The sequence below is a fragment of the Pseudorasbora parva genome, chromosome 12, assembly GCF_024679245.1.
Source record: "Pseudorasbora parva isolate DD20220531a chromosome 12, ASM2467924v1, whole genome shotgun sequence".
NCBI classification, from domain to species: Eukaryota; Metazoa; Chordata; class Actinopteri; order Cypriniformes; family Gobionidae; genus Pseudorasbora; species Pseudorasbora parva.
The window spans coordinates 27,752,587-27,771,650 of NC_090183.1; the positions used below are offsets into that span (position 1 = coordinate 27,752,587).

Here is a 19,064-nt window from a genome sequence, read left to right on the forward strand (position 1 = left end):
AGCTCATTAGGTTGTAGTTGTTATAGCTTTAAGTAAAATATTGTTTTACTGTTTTTATTGTACTAATCTGATTTAGTGACTGACTGAATCACGCTTATTTATGCACTAATCAGCTTATATTGTCTTCGCAGTGTGACGAACCCTCACAGATTCTTTTGGCGCAGCAGCATAGGATTCGCCGATCGGACAGCATTCTGTCCTCGTCCTTTGTTTTCCCCTTGTCAGGTAAAACTAGAAACTTAAATTTCATCAGTAAATGTAATCCTTTATGTCCTACTGGATTTGCCGCGGTTTTTCCCCCAGTGCAGTAATAACGAACGAAAACGTGTAACGTAAGGCCTATGTGGAGCAATGTGCAGAAGCTTCCGCCAGTTAAGAACCAATGTCAATCAAAATACAAAAAAACAACAACCGGCCTGTCAACAAGAAACTGCAACAAAATGTAATAGTAGTATATTGGCCACTGCCACCTGGGACAGAAAACATGTTTACGCTGTAAAAGTTCGAACTGTCATCATTATCAGTGTGGACAAAGTTCTGCACATTACATCCTCTTACTGCTTCTGCTTGTGAAAAATTCCTAGACGTGGGAGGGAGGGGGAGAATCTTGAATTCTCTTAACGTTACTCCTTTTCACGTTGATAAATCCTTTATAGTGTATAATCGTGAAAGGAAATATTGATTTGTGTATTTAAACATAATGCAGGGCTGCAATGATGATAATTTTTGCAGGCCAACTTTGATTAAAATCACACTGATTTCCTTGACAAAAAACAAAACAATAGGACCCCCCCCCCCCATTGGCTTTTGTATTATTGCAGAAATTAAGCTCTATGACCAAACATTTTCACAAGTTTTCTTTTTCTTTTTTCCCGTTTTTTCTCTCCATCAATGATGATCTTCACTAAAGACCACAACCTTGAACCTTAAATACAATTGGCATAAGTAAAGCAAAACAGCCTTTGTAAAGACAAATATCAGATCATCAAATAAAAAATAAAAGGGATATTACTAATGTATTGTATGTTGGGTGGTGGGTCATTTTTGAACTTGTCTTATCTACAGACCTAATTTCAGGCATTTAACCCAAAACCATTTTTTTTTAACAAAACTTGATTTCAGCTGGAAGTAAAATGCCAACTTGCTTTTAGGCGGTTTGGCCTACAAAAGCAGAACATTGTAATTCCTGCAGCACTCCCATGCTAGGAAACCAATGAGACATTCAGGCAAGCATGTACACTGTTACAACTGTAGTGAAGACTGAAGTATTGTAGCAAACAAAAGTATTGTTGCTTATTCGGCCGGAATGTTCAGAAAAGTATGCAAAACATTTTTTTATTATTCAGGTAAAACCAAAAAGATATTCAACACACCGTTTTTATTAAGAACCCTTTTCACATTTCAGAATTCTCAAAAGCGAAGTTATAGTTGGGTAAACTTAGATGTGATGAACAGGAGACTAAATCAAATACGATTTTAGCATTCCCACTTTTCCCAATAGAAAAGGAAAAAAAAAAAATCCACAATAGCTTTTCAGAAGAAATGTAAAAAATGAAAGAGATTGATTACAGCAGTCAGAAGGAAACAAGATGTTAAATTTCAGCTGCAGAAACACCCTTGCACCAGTGATGCCGAGTTTTTCATAATTTAATGCAGAGGAAATCTAACACAAAGTATAGTGTTGAAAATGTACATAAATAAAAAATAAGATATAAAAAATGTGTTAATAACTGTGGAAACAGTTTGTGAAAATAGATCCCAGGTGTAAGATTTGCCTTCTCTTCACTTTTCTGTTCCACAGGTACGGCTTTTTTGCTGGTCACACTGGGGGAGTTTTCAGCTAAGCTTGAGAAAACAGACCTTTTTGAGAAAATTGAGAAGTTTGTGCACATCCATAGAAACAGTTTTCTTCTGCTGCAAGCCCCGGTCTATAGAGAAAAAGAGTGGGACATTTTCTCATCAGTGCAGAACAGGTGCATGATACATTAAAATCTACAAAATGTACAATCTTATTTTGAAAGCATGCACAACATACATGACAAAAAAAGCAGCGTTCTAGACATTGCTTCTTCTATTCATTTATTGAATTTTTTCAATAGATTCCTTGGCTGTAACCTCAGAGTCATACCTGTGCATAGTACGGCTGATGTAGTGAAGGGAATGCTGATCATCGCTAAGGTAACCTGTGATGTCTTACACTATTTTTTTGCTTTATTGTTATAATTTTCTAGTAATATTTTCACAATGAATGCTGTCTAGAGGTGAATTATTATGTTATGGTTAAGGTCATTTTAATTTTACGTCAAGGACTGTCCTCACTATAAAAGCATTTAAATTAAAATTCCAAGAAGTATATTAGCATGTTGGCTGCAAAAGGTTTAATGGCCTTTTTATTCCAGGCCACAAGTAAACCCAGTGTGGAGAATTTGAGAGCTCAGATGTCTCTGGCTTGTTCTCACATCATTGATCATAGCCCAGTTTGGGGGATGCTTCAAGAGATACAGTTCTAGTGATATTTATTCATTTCCATGTTTGCTGTACTTCTTTTTAACAGCAGATGTCAGTATTGTTTCATAGTAAGTTGTGTAAAGCCTGTTAATTGCCGTTCATGCTTTGTGCATATCCTTGTAAATACTTTTTTGTCTTCATGATAGTTCGTAAACCATTAAAAACAAAGTATAAACTTTGCTGAAAAAGACAATACAATATTGAAAATGCCGACAATGGGTAACTCCCATTGTTTTTCATCATTACAAAATGCAGCATGGTACAGGGAACATAAATAAATAAATATATTATTCAGTTCAGAATAGATTAATTATGCGTACTTGTTCATTTTTGACTCTCCTTAATGATCTCCTCTATACGAACCACAAGGCTTTCCATTAAGTCATATGTGACCAGCGCGCACTGCAAGACCTGCAAATGATATATTTAGTGTTATGTTTGACTTATTATTACTATGTTTAAACTGAATTCAGATAAGTCATAGGCCTACTGATAATCTAACCTTATCCTGTGCCTCGCGTGGCATGCTGCCAAGTGTCTCAGTTTTCACAATCAAGCTCTGAACTGATCTCTTCCCAGAGGCCTCCTTAAATTCTGCAGGGAAACAAAGATGTTACTACAAGTCAAATTCCATTTATTATCAATACATAATGTATACATTTAACAAAAAGAAAGAACACAGAGCACGTATTACCTTTAGCCTTGGTCTTATTGTCCTCTCTAAGTCTTTTTAACTCTTTTCCATAGTATGATTTTGACATGCTTAGACACACTCTTAATAATTTTGTGTAACTTTCTGCAATGTGGCACAGTTCTATCCATATTCCAGTCTGAAAACAACAGGGTGGGTCTAATTATTAAAACATAATGAAAATACAAGTCAAGTGTTATAGTGGTGTTTAGACAAACAAACAGTTTATAAAATCTTACGGAAATTTCTCTTTCCTTTATCAATAAATACCGCAGAAGATTCAGAGACTCCATGATCCTTTAAAAACAATAAAGAAGAAAATATTAATATGGAAATAAACAACGGAAAAACATCTTATTGTTTATTGTCAAATTTTGTCCTTAGGTATTTCTTGTACTTAATACAGAAAGAGTTACGCACAACAGGTACATATTGTGATAAAAGCCGATCATCAGCAGCATGAAGCAAGGCCTAAGTAATTTATCAGAGACAGATTATCCCGACGAGGTATGTCAATCACTCAGGGTTTAGTATCATTTTAGGAATGACACAGGATCTGCCTCAAAATATTGGACTACTCACCATCTGTTCTGCATTGTCGGATCATGGCAGTAAACCTGGACTACGCTCATAAATAAATTATGGTTAGGGATGGATTGTATCTAGTTAGTAGGAGATCTAACATTTAAAATAGAGACAGCTGCCATATGTGGAGTCTGTACTTGGGTTACGATTCATGTCAATGATTTGTTGATATGAAAGTTGATTAGATCCATCAAGATGTAGTTATGTGCATTTAGAGGCTTGTCAGGCGATTGTTTTCCTGTAGTAAAAGCCTTGTAAAAATACAGGTATTGTTCACCTGTCCATCCCATGTAGCAAGTCAGTTTCATGGCCCTGTGGCAGAGTGATGGTGTCTCTGAGCAATGAAATGAGCCATGTCCCCTCAAACCAGCCATCCTGGCAGGCTGACTTTGATAGCAAAAGAGAATAAATATTTCTAACATCAGTGATTCAGAGTTGATCAACTTGGACAAGTGGTCATTTAAGCAAGTGATTAATGACCGTAAGATATCTGATTGTTTTGTACACTACCTTTCTGCACAGTTCCACTTGATTCCTTATGTTTTTGATGATGATACTTTGTACCCCTGCATGGTGGCTAGTCTTCATGATGCGTCTTATAGCATTTATCACAAAGGAGAAATAAGGAATTAATACCCAGACGAAAATGTTCAAATATTTAAGTTAGACTTTTTATATTTACATACATCTACAGATCCCATTGAAATTTTGATAGCACTTAAATGTAGATTTAGAATATCTAGATAACATACCTGAAAAATGTGTGCTTCGCTTCACCATTAAGCCTCTCTATAAAGAGCTGGAACACCAAAAGACTTCTTCCTCTCTTAATGAAAGAGTTAAAATGGCCGTGGACAAAACTGGCTTTAATTCACATAGATCAGATTTATATGCAAGTTGTGTCTCATCTATAGTATACTCACCAAATGCTGGATGGGACAGTCAATCATAATTTTAATTAAGTTCTGTAAACAAATAACAAAAGTTATCTTGTAAGTTAACAATGTCATTAAAAGAGTAAAAACAACAACACGGATTCATTATTAAAATTTAGTGAAAAATAAAAACTTATATGGTATTGATATATTGTTTATCCTTAGAATTCACCAACTAGATTATTACTAGTGATGTTGGAGTGTGATGATGTTTTTTAACCAACATGATCACATGGTAATGCTTATCAATAGTACGAGTGTGCACTCTCGTGGAAAGTATACGCCAAAATTTGGAGTTTTGGCGTGCATATGCTACGCAGTTTTTCGCGTGCATATGATACGCACTTTATGGCGTGCATATGACACGCTCTTGGGTAGGTTGGGGGTTTGGGGTGGGTGGTTCGTATGCACGCGAAAAACTGCGTACCATATGCATGCCAAACTCATTTTGGCGTATACATTCCACGAGATTGCACACTCGTACTATTTATACCAATTTCCGTGAGATCAGGCTCTTTTTAACATGCAAAAAATGTCAACTCAAAATCGATTTGTTTTGTTTATTCCATAACAATACGTAGTGTTGCATACCTGTGGAACCTCATGAAACTGTTTCAGCTCTAGAAGCTCCGCTGGGAGACTGCAATCTGTTACTCTCTCCAAACTTTTAACATATAAGTCCTTAAAATGCGAAAGACATCGCAAGTAAATTACTACACTAGTACTGAAAATTCAAGTATGTGTACCTAATTTTCTGGACTTGTACTAACTAATAATGTTTGGTGGAAGTTAACTTTACCAGTCCTTTCAAAATCCACGATTCATCCTTTCTGCATATAGGGATAAGAAGCAGGAAGAGAAGTTGGACTAAATTCGTGGTACACTATGTTGGCTTTTTTTTTTTTTTTTAAATAAAAAAATAATGGTATTGTTTACACACCTACTCAACAGAAGATTGATGTATTCCATATTGCACCTCAGGACGAAAACAGGGCTAAAATAAAATGTCAAATTAAACCTCTATGTACAAGCTCTGGTACATTTAAAGTATAGTAGTCATGTAAATCGCTTTGATAAAGACACTGTTATTGTGCACCATTAAACAAAAAAACACAGTTTGAAGCTCTAAATTCTCAAATGAAGGGGATTTTAAACTGCTTTTGAAAGCCCAAGAGATTTGTGGCCCCAACAGTTCACACTCTCTTTGAGTCTGGTAAACACATGGCGAGAGGGGAAAAACACATATTTAAAGTTTTGAGGTCTAACTGCAACTTACCTAAAAACTGCAGGAAACACTTCTATGGCAATAAGCTGGACAAACAGCAAGTAAGCCATGCAAGCTCTTGATTCATGTGGATGACAAGCACCTTTCTCCAGTATAGTGTCCGTTCCTCTAAAAGGATGGTAGAACAGTATTTTTGGCAGAGACTCTTGGATCACTGCTAAGATTGCCTAGTATTAGAAGCACAGAAGCACTTAGAAGGTAATCCTTTTTGCAAAAGTACCATGCCTAGGTTTCAAGAATGTGACCGATATATTACCATTATTTCTGTGGCAAAATTCCACAGGGGTGAAATTTCTGCCAGGTTTTCCTCTCTGTCCAGCTGAACTTGGAGGAGAGGTTCACTTAGGCTCTTCATGCAACTGAGTCATTAGAGAAAGGAAGGAAATTGTGAAGAATTAGGCAAGAAATTGGTTGATATTAACATGCTTATAATATACAAAGGGTTACATGTTTCTCAACATCATTGCTTAAATGACTGCTTATTAATTTTGCAATATGTTAACTCAAATCATACTCTTTGACAACAGGCTATTTTTTCCCTTAAGACAAATGATGAAAATGTTAAGAATTTTTACTCTTATTTAGAATAAAACTGAACATTATCCATATCCCTTAGTTTTGAATGCTGATCACCAGTATAAATTATGCTTTGCATTGTTGTGATGCTGGTTGCTAGTATGTTTGTCCCCATCATGGGAATCGGAAGTGCTAGTGGACCAGTCACATTAGCTCAGATTTGCTTGGGAACAGCATGACTATACTGGTACACCAGCTCTAACCAGCATATACCAGCCTGGATCAACATGGAATTTATGCTGGTTTCTGCTTGAGGTTTTTAGCGGCGTTTTCAGATTTTTTGGACTTTTCACCTGTGACAACGATCATATTTTTATTTCATCACTACTTTTGGATAAACAGTTACTCTCGTTTAGAACAAAACCGGCCAGCATTAGAATCTATTAATTGAACAATACTGACATATATTTAAATCGCTATAATGCCTTTGAACATTTAGACTTAACTGAGTCACTGCAACACTGATATATGTGCTAGACAGAACTATACATGCAGTATAGCTAAATTGAGAGGATTACTTCTTTCATAGTTAATTTGAAAAGTGCTATATAAATATCTCCGCCTAACAATGGCTTGTTGGGCCAAACAACATTTAAAATCTACTTGTCACTTGTCTTCATGGCACAATCAGTAAAGCTTATGGCTAATGGATCATTGTTTTGATGCGATCAACCAAGATAAATTATATATTTACTATATTATTATTGTTAATGTACAGCAATACTGAGGTGCAAATAGTATGTATCTGTCAAAGTGAAGTTTAAATGACTATTTATATTGCAAAGAACTGCTACTTTTTATGGTGTAAATGGAATATATCTATCACTTTTTGTGCTGGTAAATAGCAATTCTCTTTAAGAAAATATTATATTTTCACGGAGTGTAAATGGAATCTAGTTGCTATTTACATTCAGTGTAAATAGCATCTATTGCTTTTTGCGGTGTGAAAAATAAATATTTTATATAAATAAATTGACTTGACATACTTGGATGAATGGTTCATTTAAGCAGTAGGCCTACGTATCTTTCATTAAAAAAATGATTGTGATTGTGATTGTGTTAGTAAGAACGCAACAGGTTTGAAAACATACAACTTTAGAAGAGCAGCCCTTAGTTCGGTGGCCACTGAGTTTGTGTCTTGATTCTTGGCTTCCTGTACAAAGGGTTGTACAAAGGTCAGTACTGCAGTGCAGCATCGGCAGAGCCCATACACATCTTCCTTTTCCTGTTTGTGTGAGTAAGGTACAGGCAGTTTTGAAATCTGTTTCTGCAAAGAATCAAGGGCCAAAGCCAACCCAGGGGCCTTTGAATCACTCATTCTCAACAGCACTGAAAAGGCAACAAACAGAAAATGCTATTACTCGATAGTTGCAGTAGAGGGAGCCCTGAATGTTTTTGGCTTTTATTTTAAGTTAAAAAGATGCTTTTCATACTGGTTTATTTCAATTACCTGACTGAATAAGAGGCATGAGAACAATGATGGAGTCTGCAATATAATTTGGATCAGTGTCCTCCACTTGCTGAAGTAAAATTTCGAGGAGTTCTTTCACACTACAGATCTGCAACCAAAGTTATGTATTGTCATCATCATACAGTGGAATTTAAGAACTAATATTTGAGTAAGGACAATCTTACCTGTACAAGATGATTGAGGATAGCCTGATATTGAGCAGGACTCCGGTCTTTTTTCAGCACTTCATTCACCAGTGCAGGCAGTAGGCCACTGCCCATAGACCTTACGATGTGCTAGAAAGACATTTATCATGTAATGAAACTTTTGACTTTTTGTACTGTACGGTGTATACTCACCTAAAGGATTATAAGGAACACCATACTAATACTGTGTTAACAAGGTGCTGAAAGCATTCTTGATCGGATAGCATCTTGCAATTGATGGGGATTTGTGGGATGCACATGCAGGGCACGAAGCTCCCGTTCCACCACATCCCAAAGATGCTCTATTGGGTTGAGATCTGGTAACTGTGGGGGCCATTTTAGTACAGTGAACTCGTTGTCATGTTCAAGAAACCAATTTGAAATGATTCAAGCTTTGTGACATGGTGCATTATCCTGCTTGAAGTAGCCATCAGAGGATGGGTACATGATGGTCATAAAGGGATGGGCATGGTCAGAAACAATGCTCAGGTAAGCAAATGCTTTGCTGCATACCTCGATTGTAACGAGTGGTTATTTCAGTCAAAGTTGCTCTTCTATCAGCTTGAATCAGTCGGCCCATTCTCCTCTGACCTCTAGCATCAACAAGGCGTTCAGTCGCCCGCAGAACTGCCACACACTGGGTGTTTTTCCCTTTTCACGCCATTCTTTGTAAACCCTAAAAATGGTTGTGCGTGAAAAACTGAGCAGATTGTGAAATACTCAGACCGGCCCATCTGGCACCAACAACCATGCCACACTCAAAATTGCTTAAATCACATTTTTTTTCCCATTCTGACATTCAGTTTGGAGTACAGGAGATTGTCCTGACCAGGACCACACCCCTAAATGCATTGAAGCAACTGGCATGTGATTGGTTGATTAGATAATTGCATTAATGAGAAATTGAACAGGTGTTCCTAATGATCCTTTAGGTGAATGTATTTATAAATGTGTGTAGAGCCCTATTCACACGGGACTAGTATTATCTAGGGACCTCTGGTGATTTGAAATAATTGCAGAGAATGTCTGTGATCTTAATCCCGTGCGAATCGGCCATGTCTGTAATTTGTAACGTAAATATTCCCCCGCAAATTACCTACCATATTTTGCCGAACACCGAGGTCCTGTGATAATATTAGTCCTGCACGAATCGACATCTCTGTGATTTGGCCAGGATTAGGTGAATCTTATATAATTTTTGCAAGATTTTTGTTTCCCGTGCGCATTTCTATCTTTATCTTTCACGAAGAATTGAGGCTGCATTTATAATGCGCACTGTTATGAATTCCCGCACTGATTATACTTTCACTTTAGAAAGAGTACCAATTTGGGAGGAAATTGCTTGAATGGTGTGTTTAATATTAACATCAATACTTTTCTTAATAAAAAACATAACAGAACACTTCAATGACAAGCTCGTTTAAATGGGTGCTTTTACATTTAGCTTTGAAACGGAATCTGCCGCCGTAGTATTGTCAGTTTCTCACTCATGATAAATTAAATAATCTGACTCCTGCCGTCGGTCTGTGCTCAGTTCAGTTTTTATAGCGTCTGTTCTCTAACTGAACGAAATTATGTTTATTACTAAAAAATAATCAAAACGATATTGATGCCTGTTTATGATTTCACACAGCTATATCTATAACGAAAAAACATTTACAAGTCTTAACATCATATCCGTGAGAAGTCCGAAAATTTGAGTAAACTCAGATGTGGGGGAGTAATTTCTAAATCACAGAGGTCCCTAGATAATATTAATCCAGTGTGAATAGTGCCTAGTATTTGCACATATATTAGACATATATTCTGCACATGCCTGAAATTAAATGATCAGTCATGATCAAGACAATTTAGCATTTGATTAACACTGGTTATTATTATTTTGAAATCGGTCAAATGTGGTATATATTTTTGGTGCATTAAGCTGTGCTTTAAAACAGCAATATGGCATGTTATTTAGTGTGTGCTACATGCATGGAAAAGTGGAGCAGTGCAAGAAATTGGTAAATCAACAGCACTTAATGGAGGGCTGCTCCTGAGAGGGCTTCCAGTGAAGCAAGACATCTGACTGGTTCTCCACTAAACTGCATTCCCACACCCAAGGGTCATGGGGATTTAACAGAAAGACAAAGTGGCGATTTAGTAGATATGAAGCCCATCGAATTCTCCCAATCCCAGTGGATTGATGTCATAAAAATGAGCCCGGGATGTATCTGTGTAACGTGTTGTGACACCTGTCTGTCTCTTAGGGACTTGACATTTAAAAGGTATCTTCTTGTATGACTTGAGTTGATAAAAAGCTTTAAAGCGAGTGAGAAATACTTTCCAGTGGTTTCCAATACTAAGACCTAAAATGAGTTTTTAAAAGCGATATGCCAATGCCTCAAGGTTTACCTGATTGGCGTCCTCTTTTATGAAATCCAGTAGTTGACTGCTGTCACATTGGGCAATGCAGGTTTGACCAGCATTCAGAAAGAGCTCATGGTCCTCTGATTTAAAGTCTTCAGTTGTTCTCTGAAAGCATGGAGTCATTGTCAAATACTCTATCGTTGATTAAAAAACAATAAAACAAATAATCAGACTGTAAATCGTTGAAGTCGTGTATTAAAATGACTAATAACAAACAAACCATTCAGAGCATATTCCCTCTTTGGTTATGCTTTTTACCGAAATGATCATAATGCATACTGATTTACACATTGCATTTATGCCTAACTTGACACAATATAAACACAATCAGCTTAACACCCATAATGTAGTAAAAGAAACCAACAGAAGAAATACACTTTTCCTCACCCATCTTTGAACTATATTCTCTAGTTGATTCCTTGCCATTTTCAGTGCTAGTCTTTTCAAAAATAATCCATACAAGTGACTCTTCAAGGTCAGATTATAACCAAGGCTTTTCTGCTCAAGATCTGAATGACATCTGCGATACAAATTCAGCACAAAAGAATAGGGTAGCTAGGTTTGTAATGGAGGTCAGGGTGTTTGAAAAGAATCGAGCAAGAGGCAATCTGACAGGGGACCCTTGTAAACCTCTTAGTAAGCACTACAGCTGAGTGTCTGCTAATAGGATTAAGCAGCAATCTAAAATGGATGGGACAGGAGATAGAACTCTCTCGAATGTCCTGGAAATCAGGCATCAGAGTTCTCATTATAATTTACAGTCAATTAATATTTACTCAACCAAATTCTGTTTGTTCAAAAGACTTTTAGAGGCACCAAGTATAATTAATTAAAGCCTTCGCTCTCATACACAGGACCATACAGCACGCTGACTCATAAAAACCCTAGTAGACTGCTCTCAAATAAGCCCTGATGTTATTTAAACAAGTCATGCCATGAAAATAATGAAAGCGCATCAGAAATTGCTTAGTTAATCTTTGGCGAGCGTGTGTGTACTATCCCTTAGCTAAGTCCAGCATTGCTCCAATGGACGTGTAACCTGATACGAGCCATGTCTTTGACTTCCTGCAAGTATTGTAGACCCTGATTTCAGGTGTATGGAGACAAACCAGGTTTGAGCAATAGGATTTAAGCAGCAGCTGCGAAGTTTGCTCTGTCTATTACAGTGTGGTGAAAGGCTTTAACAAAAGGCACAATGTAAATATAACAGGAAAGGACAGGCTGGTTGCATGTTAGCTTCAGATTTGCCCGTGGCTAATTGAAGACTGCTGATTTAGTGTTTTGACAGTGAACAGACTGTGTGTAATGAAAGTGGAGCACAAAAAAATGATCTCTCACATTATGTTGACAGACAAACAGGTTTGTTGTTTTTGCGTGGTCAGCCCATATCCTTTTGCAGTCATATGTTCACAAAGTGTTGCGAATGGAATTTGAGCGCAATTATTTAATTTGAATTTAATTATTATATATACAGCTCTGAAAAAAAATAAAGAGACATAACATTTTCTCAATGTTAAGTGGTCTCTAATTTTTTCCAGAGCTGTACTGTATATAGCATGGAAACTATTTTATTTATTTATTTATTTATTTATTACGTCAACGCAGATATTATTTTCATTTGTAATTTTCATTACCAAATAAGCCACAATATCATTTATAAATACACTGTAAAAAACTGATAACAGGCAATCAATATCTTTAGGAGAACTTTCTTCCTGTTCTGACCCTTAAAACATTAGTTTGTGTAACCCCAATGTCACTTATGTCACATGTCTAGTTATTTCAAATTTTAAATATGTCTGACTTAAAATTTGTTTATTTATATGTTAACACTTTTTTACATTACCTTGCTAAATATTTTTTACAAAAAAAAAAAACACCTGATAGTAAACTACAATTTGTTTTGCCTTGGATTTAGTCAGAAAGGTGTGTTCTGTATATTGTTGTATTGGCAGAAGTTTGAAGACATTTGTATACTGTTTCTCGTGACTTTATACATTTGGAATATTTTTGCATAAGGTGCATTAAATCCACATCACACCTATTTCATGCAGCATTTCCTTGAGTGTATGTGTGTTATAGGCCTGTCCCAGGTCACTACTATCATATATCCATGTATTTTTAATAGGGAACAGCAACAGGACAACAAAAGTGTAACCTGACTATCTGACGGACACATCAGCTGTTCAGGCTTAGACTTCTCAGTGGAATTTAGCAAAGAGAAATAAGGCACGTTATCTTTAATATTTTTTCTTTTCTTGTAATATTTTTTTCTTAAAGATTGCTAAAGGAAAATTAACATTGACGATTATAAAATGATATGAACAACAATCATATCCCACAAAGTGTATTTGAGTTGAATGCCCCTTCCAACGCGGACACACATACTGTGAGACACGATGCTTTTTTGCACTTGCTATTCTTTATGGCATGCTGACAGGACTGTTTACTCTGCCACTCTCTTGCCTATTTCTTGGCAATAGAGTGGCCCTGAAGGCCCCTAGAGGCCATGTCTGGAGCTGATGCTGTCTGCCAAAATTCCTCCCTTAACCCCAGTGAGCATGTCAAGTAAAACTGTACTGTTTAGGGGTCACTCCCTAGAGTCTGTGCCTTAGCTTTCACTGCCTTGCCTACAGATGGACTTGCGTTTGATTTGAAACAGTGCACTTTATATGGACATGGCTCAGATTTTCCCTTCCCCATGATTTGGTAACTACAGGGAGATTAAAAAACGAAATAATAAATATTGTGATTCATGGAAACTACTCAAGTAATAGCTATAATCCTTTGCTTGAAGCTTTAGCATACACAGAGGTGGGGTCAGAGTCAAGTACAATTAACTAGATGCAAATGAAAACATGTAGCGTATGTATTTATGTGCTCAATGTTCTTGGTGGGAGCAGCATCTGCAACGCTAAAATGTGACCGTGAACCACAAAACCAGTCATAAGGTTTTTTTTGTTTTTTTTTTAGATTTATACATCATATGAAAGCTGAATAAATAAACTTTCCATTGATATATAGTTTGTTAGGACAATATTTGGCAGATATACAACTATTTGAAAATCTGGAATCTGAGGGTGCAAAAAAAATCTAAATATTGAGAAAATCGCCTTTAAAGTTGTCCAATGAAGTCCTTAACAATGCATATTACTAATAATAAATTTATAAAATATCTTAATGACCATGATCATTACTTAATATTCGAATCATTTTTGGCATAAAAGAAAAAAGGATCATTTTGACTATTACCACAAATATACCCATACAGCTTATGGGTATATTTATGTGGTCGAGAGTCACAAATGGTAGATCTGAATGTCGTCAGAGTGACTGGGATCATGAGGAGGAGAACAAAACAGATCCATACAACCATACAGGTGCTTTTATTACCGATTCCTGCTTGCCCTTTTGTAAATCGGCATTTTGATGGCAATTACCTGTGTTGAGTTGTTCCAAATCAATACATACAGTGTGGGAACCTTAATTGACAAGGATAACGCTGGCCCCTGTCTGAAGGAGAGACACCCGTCTGCCTTTGATCAATACCATGCTCACCATCACGACAGAGTCCACTTGTGTGCTTGGGTACCCTGTGTCTTCATCTCTGTAGGCAAACCCCAATGGCAGAAGAGGCTGGGATGTTACATGTGAACAGGCTGTCAAAGCAATTTTGTCAGTCTGCTCATTCTCTGGTGTTTGGAGATGCTGACACACTGTGTACTGGTTCCCATGATTTTATTAAGGTGATGGAAGCTTTTAGGCGTGTTTTTTTCCCTCTCTCCCCTCCCTCTCTCCTTTTATCCATGAGAACATGTACAAGTGTTTTAATTTTTATTCCTTCTGCCAAATATGTCTCTGAAGCACCTTGTTTGCCTGTCTTTCAGGTCAACAGATCATCCGTTTTCTTTTTTAGAGTTTAACTTTAAATCAACAGCATAACTCGTGTGGTGTAAATACAGGTGATGATTCTTATTTACACTTAAGCTTTTCCTGTTCTGGACTTCTGGGTCAAACTTTTTTGATCACAACAGCCCATAGAATGTTTCTGTGTGGATTGTGGAAGCCTGTTTCCACCTCCACGTCACAATATTACATTATACAATGTAGCTATATCTTACAGTGTATATATCCTGCAAGGTTTTTGATCTTGCAAATATGAATATTTCTACTAAATTCTATTTAAATTGTATTTTATATATATCTCAATAACACTTTAAATATCACAGTGTGATGATATCTTGCAGTTTGAAATGTATATCTACCAAAGTAAAGTTTTATGTATCTCAATTACAACTTTATTTCTCATGAAATCGACTTTATATCTTACAATTGCAACTATAGTTGCGTCCCAAATGACCTGTTATACACTATGCACTATGCACTCAATATGCACTATGTACTCATCCATGTGTGTGTAAATTTTATAAGGTTTTGACATTCGACATTGGAGTCTGATGCCCCTCCCCCTCTGCTATATAAGTAAAGCTGTGGTAGTGGAGTACATTAATCCTGCGTTCCAGGCTACCCATAACTCATGTTTTTCCAACATTCTATCCATGAAAGTGCACTGAAACGGCAGTCAAACCTGTGACTTCCCGCCAGTGAACTGTAACTGAATATTGGCATGTAGATGTCTTCAGGTCAGGACTCTAATAAAACGTGAAGTTTGGGACAGATGGGACATTGTATCCCCGAGTTGCAACAACTTCCTGTTTGATGGCGAAATATTGAACTTTGTGTGGCCGCCACAGACATGCCCTTCAGGGAAAACGTCACAATTTAACGTTGCAAAGGCCTTTAGATTAGACTGTTCAAATATGATGATGATCTGATTAAATCTCTAGGTGGAGTTTGTTTTAAGTCTGGAAATGGCAAAAAAAATTGCTGAGAAAATTCTAAATATCTCACTTCCTGTTGGGTTTTTAGATTTTCCACCATTGGTCTGTTTTGTGGGAACTGGGCGGATACATGCGTCTACTGAATTTCATACCTGTATGTGTAATGTAGCTCGAACGGCGCTTAATTAAAAATTTTCAGGTGGTGTGATAGAGCCATTTTGCCACGCCTAATTCTCAAACCCATAACAGACAAAGTTTTAGCACTTTTGACGCTTTTGCAAAGTTTCATGCGTTTTAGAGCATGTTTAGGCCCTCAAAAATGTCATTGATTTGGGAGAATAATAATAACAGGCTGAGCAATTCCAAAAGGGTCCTCACACCATCGGCGCTCGGGCCCTAAATATACAAATAATGCTAAAAAAAAAGGTTTAACAGCTTCTCTTATCTAATGCGCCATTTTTTCTCCTCCGTTTCCTTCAAATAAGCAAGGAGTAAGCACCTTTGGCAATAGAAATGATTGTAAATGAGCATAAGCCCCGTACGGTTTGCCAATCACCATGCTTTGTTTACATATAGCTACCACAATTCCTGGCACTCAGGCAGTTTGGCGTGACTTTGCCTGGAATGCTACAAAGTTGTGAGTCATGGTTTGTCATTACTTACTGGCTCAAAAACCTAACTGGACCGCAGCAAATGTGTCCAACGTTCCACACATAGATTTTTCTGTTCATTTAGTGCATCATCTGGGTATTTAAAGTGTACTTTTTCACTCGCATTATTTAAAAACATGGAATAGTGCATAAGTACACAAATTAGGACACACCTTATCTCAAAGTCTTATTATCTTATTATCTATGCGACTTATCTAACAATGTGAATTTATTTCATATTTTGAAGCTTTATCTCACAGTTACCTTTTTCTTTTTTTCCTCTGAGGTCTCTTTTACAACAAAGTGAATGTGATAAATCAAGTAAATGTGATTTGGAGGTCAGTAGCCACACCTGCTTCTTCATGCTGTTGTTGTGCAAACATCTATAACCGGACTGTGTGGAAAGCAGGCTGGAAAAAACTCTGAGTTGATTTGAACAGATCAGGTACTGGTTGGGATCATTAATGATTTAGCATACACCAGCGGGGAAACGAGCAGGTCTCATCTACCCCTGCAACCCAGATCTTTGTCTCTCTCAGATCTCTGTAGGCTTTTACAGTGACCAGAATCTAACTTAGTCTTTATTTTGGACTTAAAGGTTAATTTCTCTCACACATGAGTTTTATTGTAATACGTGTAAGCCCGCAGTTTTATTGTGTAAAAAATAGCTTGAATCAGAAATAAATGACTAATTATTGTTACACTCTTGTTTGAATTTAATTGATTATTTTTTCATACATGTATCCTTTTCTGTTAGTCATGAGACTTTAATTATTTAATTAAATTAGGCTGAGTGAGATTTATCCACCAAAGGTCATGTTTGACAAAAAGTAAATGTTTTTTTAATAGAGTGGATTGTACACAAATGCATGTTGTTGTGTTAGTTTTGTTTAAGCTCGCTCTTTTGTTCCGTTCACACTTCACTGCCCATCAGAGAGTCAACACCTACCACATTCACACAACAGCACAAGAACATCACAGCTGTTCCCCACATACACCATTACATGAAACAGCCTTTTATCGCTAGTGCTTTTAAACGGTGTAGGAACATATCACTGTGTCTGAGTTAGTGAGCAAACGTGCTGGTGTATTTTGTGCGTTTAGTGTCAGAATGCGTCTATGGAGGAGGCTTTGCGTGCTGGACCTCGGGGACACTGGAAGTACTTACCAGCTTACTATAGACTGCTTGATCTGTTGAGAAGCAGTGCAATGCCTTGATGGTGCTACAGAGTGACACATGACTACACAGACCCCGAACAGACATTAGCACAGGCTTCAGTAAACCTACATCTGAGCCTCAAATCATTCATTAAATCAGAACATCAAAAGGAACTTTACTTGAATGCCTCCACATTAATTTTTTATTATTACTGAGAATAAATCTTTTGTCTTTTTTTCTCACTACCACCACCGTCTCCTGTCTCTTTTTGCACTCTCTCTCACCCCCCCTCTCTGTCTCTGCATATCAGCTTGCCTGCATCCCTCTCTCCTTCTCTCTTCTAGTTTGATACATCCTTTTGCTTGGCTTGGTATTTTGTGAAATGGATCTTATGAATTTTTTAGCGAGGTTCATTGCTTTAGTCAGGCCTGGTTAAGTGGAGGATTTTATCAATTCGCTACTTTTTAGACTGCATCTGCTCTTTATAAAAGAGGGTGATTTAGGCTATGCTGACCGTTATTGATGGATGACTAATAACACAACGTTATACAATCTACATAAATGAAAATATTCCCTTTCAAAACTTTTCTTGAATCGGAGACGAGGGGATTGTAATAGAGGAACAAATGCATGGACTGTTACATAAACGATTTTAGAGCTTTTAATTCTACTGTAACTTTGCAGCCTGGGCCTGTCTGTCACATTGTATTTGTTTCTGACCAGAAGGCTTCTTTTTGTTCAACCCTTTACCAACATGAATCCTTTTAGTGCTTTTGTCAGGATTCATATGCTATTAGATTACTCTTTAAATGTTGATGAAACAGAACTATACTGATGTACTACGGCTAAAGAAATTGATGAATTAGACATAATATCATGAAATTTTGACTTATTAATAAGAGTGGGAGTAGATTTTTATATTTATATATATATATATATATATATATATATATATATATATATATATATATATATATATATATATATATATATATATATATATATATATATATATATATACATACTCACCTAAAGGATAATTAGGAACACCTGTTCAATTTCTCATTAATGCAATTAGCTAATCAACCAATCACATGGCAGTTGCTTCAATGCGTTTCGGGGCGTGGTCCTCGTCAAGACAATATCCTGAACTCCAAACTAAATGTCAGAATGGGAAAGAAAGGCGATTTAAGCAATTTTGAGCGTGGCATGGTTGTTGGAGCAAGACAGGCTGCTCTGAGTATTTCACAATCTGCTCAGTAACTGGGATTTCCACGCAAAACCATTGGGTTTACAAAGAATGGTGTGAAAAGGGAAAAACATCCAGTATGCAGCAGTCCTATGGGCACTGCAAAAAAATGCTTTTCTTGCTTAGTATTTTTGTCTTGTTTCTAGTCCAAACATCGAAATATTCTTAAAACGAAGTATTTACTAGACAAGTAAAAGTAATTGTCTTGTTTTGGGGAAAAATAACTAAACAATTAAGAGAGTTTTTGCTTAAAATAAGCTAAATAATCTGCCAGTGGGGTAAGCAAAAAAATCTTAAAACAAGATTATTTTGCTTACCCAACTGGCAGATTATAAATCTCGATTTTTGTTGAGACATTCAGATGGTAGAGTCAGAATTTGGTGTAAACAGAATGAGAACATGGATCCATCATGCCTTGTTACCACTGTGCAGGCTGGTGGTGGTGGTGTAATGGTGTGGGGGATGTTTTCTTGGCACACTTTAGGCCCCTTAGTGCCAATTGGGCATCTTTTAAATGCCA

General features: G+C 36.7%; 2 protein-coding genes across 4 annotated transcripts in view; one reads left to right on the forward strand and one right to left on the reverse strand.

The window, feature by feature from the left end:
* Positions 1-19,064, forward strand: part of LOC137094242 (protein SPO16 homolog) — a 63,922-nt gene that overhangs the window by 376 nt on the left and 44,482 nt on the right. For 2 of the 3 annotated variants that reach the window (XM_067459671.1, XM_067459672.1), the window contains exons 2-4: positions 132-225; positions 1,802-1,973; positions 2,100-2,178. In XM_067459671.1, the coding sequence (XP_067315772.1) occupies positions 132-225; positions 1,802-1,973; positions 2,100-2,178 (345 nt within the window). Of the gene's footprint in view, positions 1-131; positions 226-1,801; positions 1,974-2,099; positions 2,179-2,399; positions 2,773-19,064 lie in introns of those variants that run through there. The other variant, XM_067459670.1, reaches the window with a different exon arrangement.
* Positions 1,797-11,071, reverse strand: glmnb (glomulin, FKBP associated protein b). Its single transcript, XM_067459665.1, has 19 exons — positions 11,033-11,071; positions 10,631-10,750; positions 8,216-8,326; positions 8,031-8,139; positions 7,672-7,909; positions 6,261-6,363; positions 5,996-6,171; positions 5,660-5,713; positions 5,519-5,549; positions 5,311-5,400; positions 4,708-4,749; positions 4,537-4,610; positions 4,295-4,379; positions 4,062-4,171; positions 3,439-3,496; positions 3,203-3,338; positions 3,011-3,102; positions 2,829-2,919; positions 1,797-1,928 (listed from the first exon to the last, which is right to left on the reverse strand). Exons 1-18 carry the CDS (start codon positions 11,069-11,071, stop codon positions 2,833-2,835), a joined length of 1,755 nt encoding a protein of 584 aa, XP_067315766.1. The 3' UTR covers positions 1,797-1,928; positions 2,829-2,832.

Coding starts and splice junctions, on each gene's coding strand:
- glmnb (XM_067459665.1), bottom strand. CDS start 11,071: ATGGCAAGGAATCAACTAGAGAATATAGTTCAAAGATGG. Junction 8,327..10,630: donor TAAAAGAGGACGCCAATCAG/GTAAACCTTGAG, acceptor ATGTCTTTCTAG/CACATCGTAAGGTCTATGGG. Junction 4,750..5,310: donor AGTTTCATGAGGTTCCACAG/GTATGCAACACT, acceptor ATTTGTTTACAG/AACTTAATTAAAATTATGAT.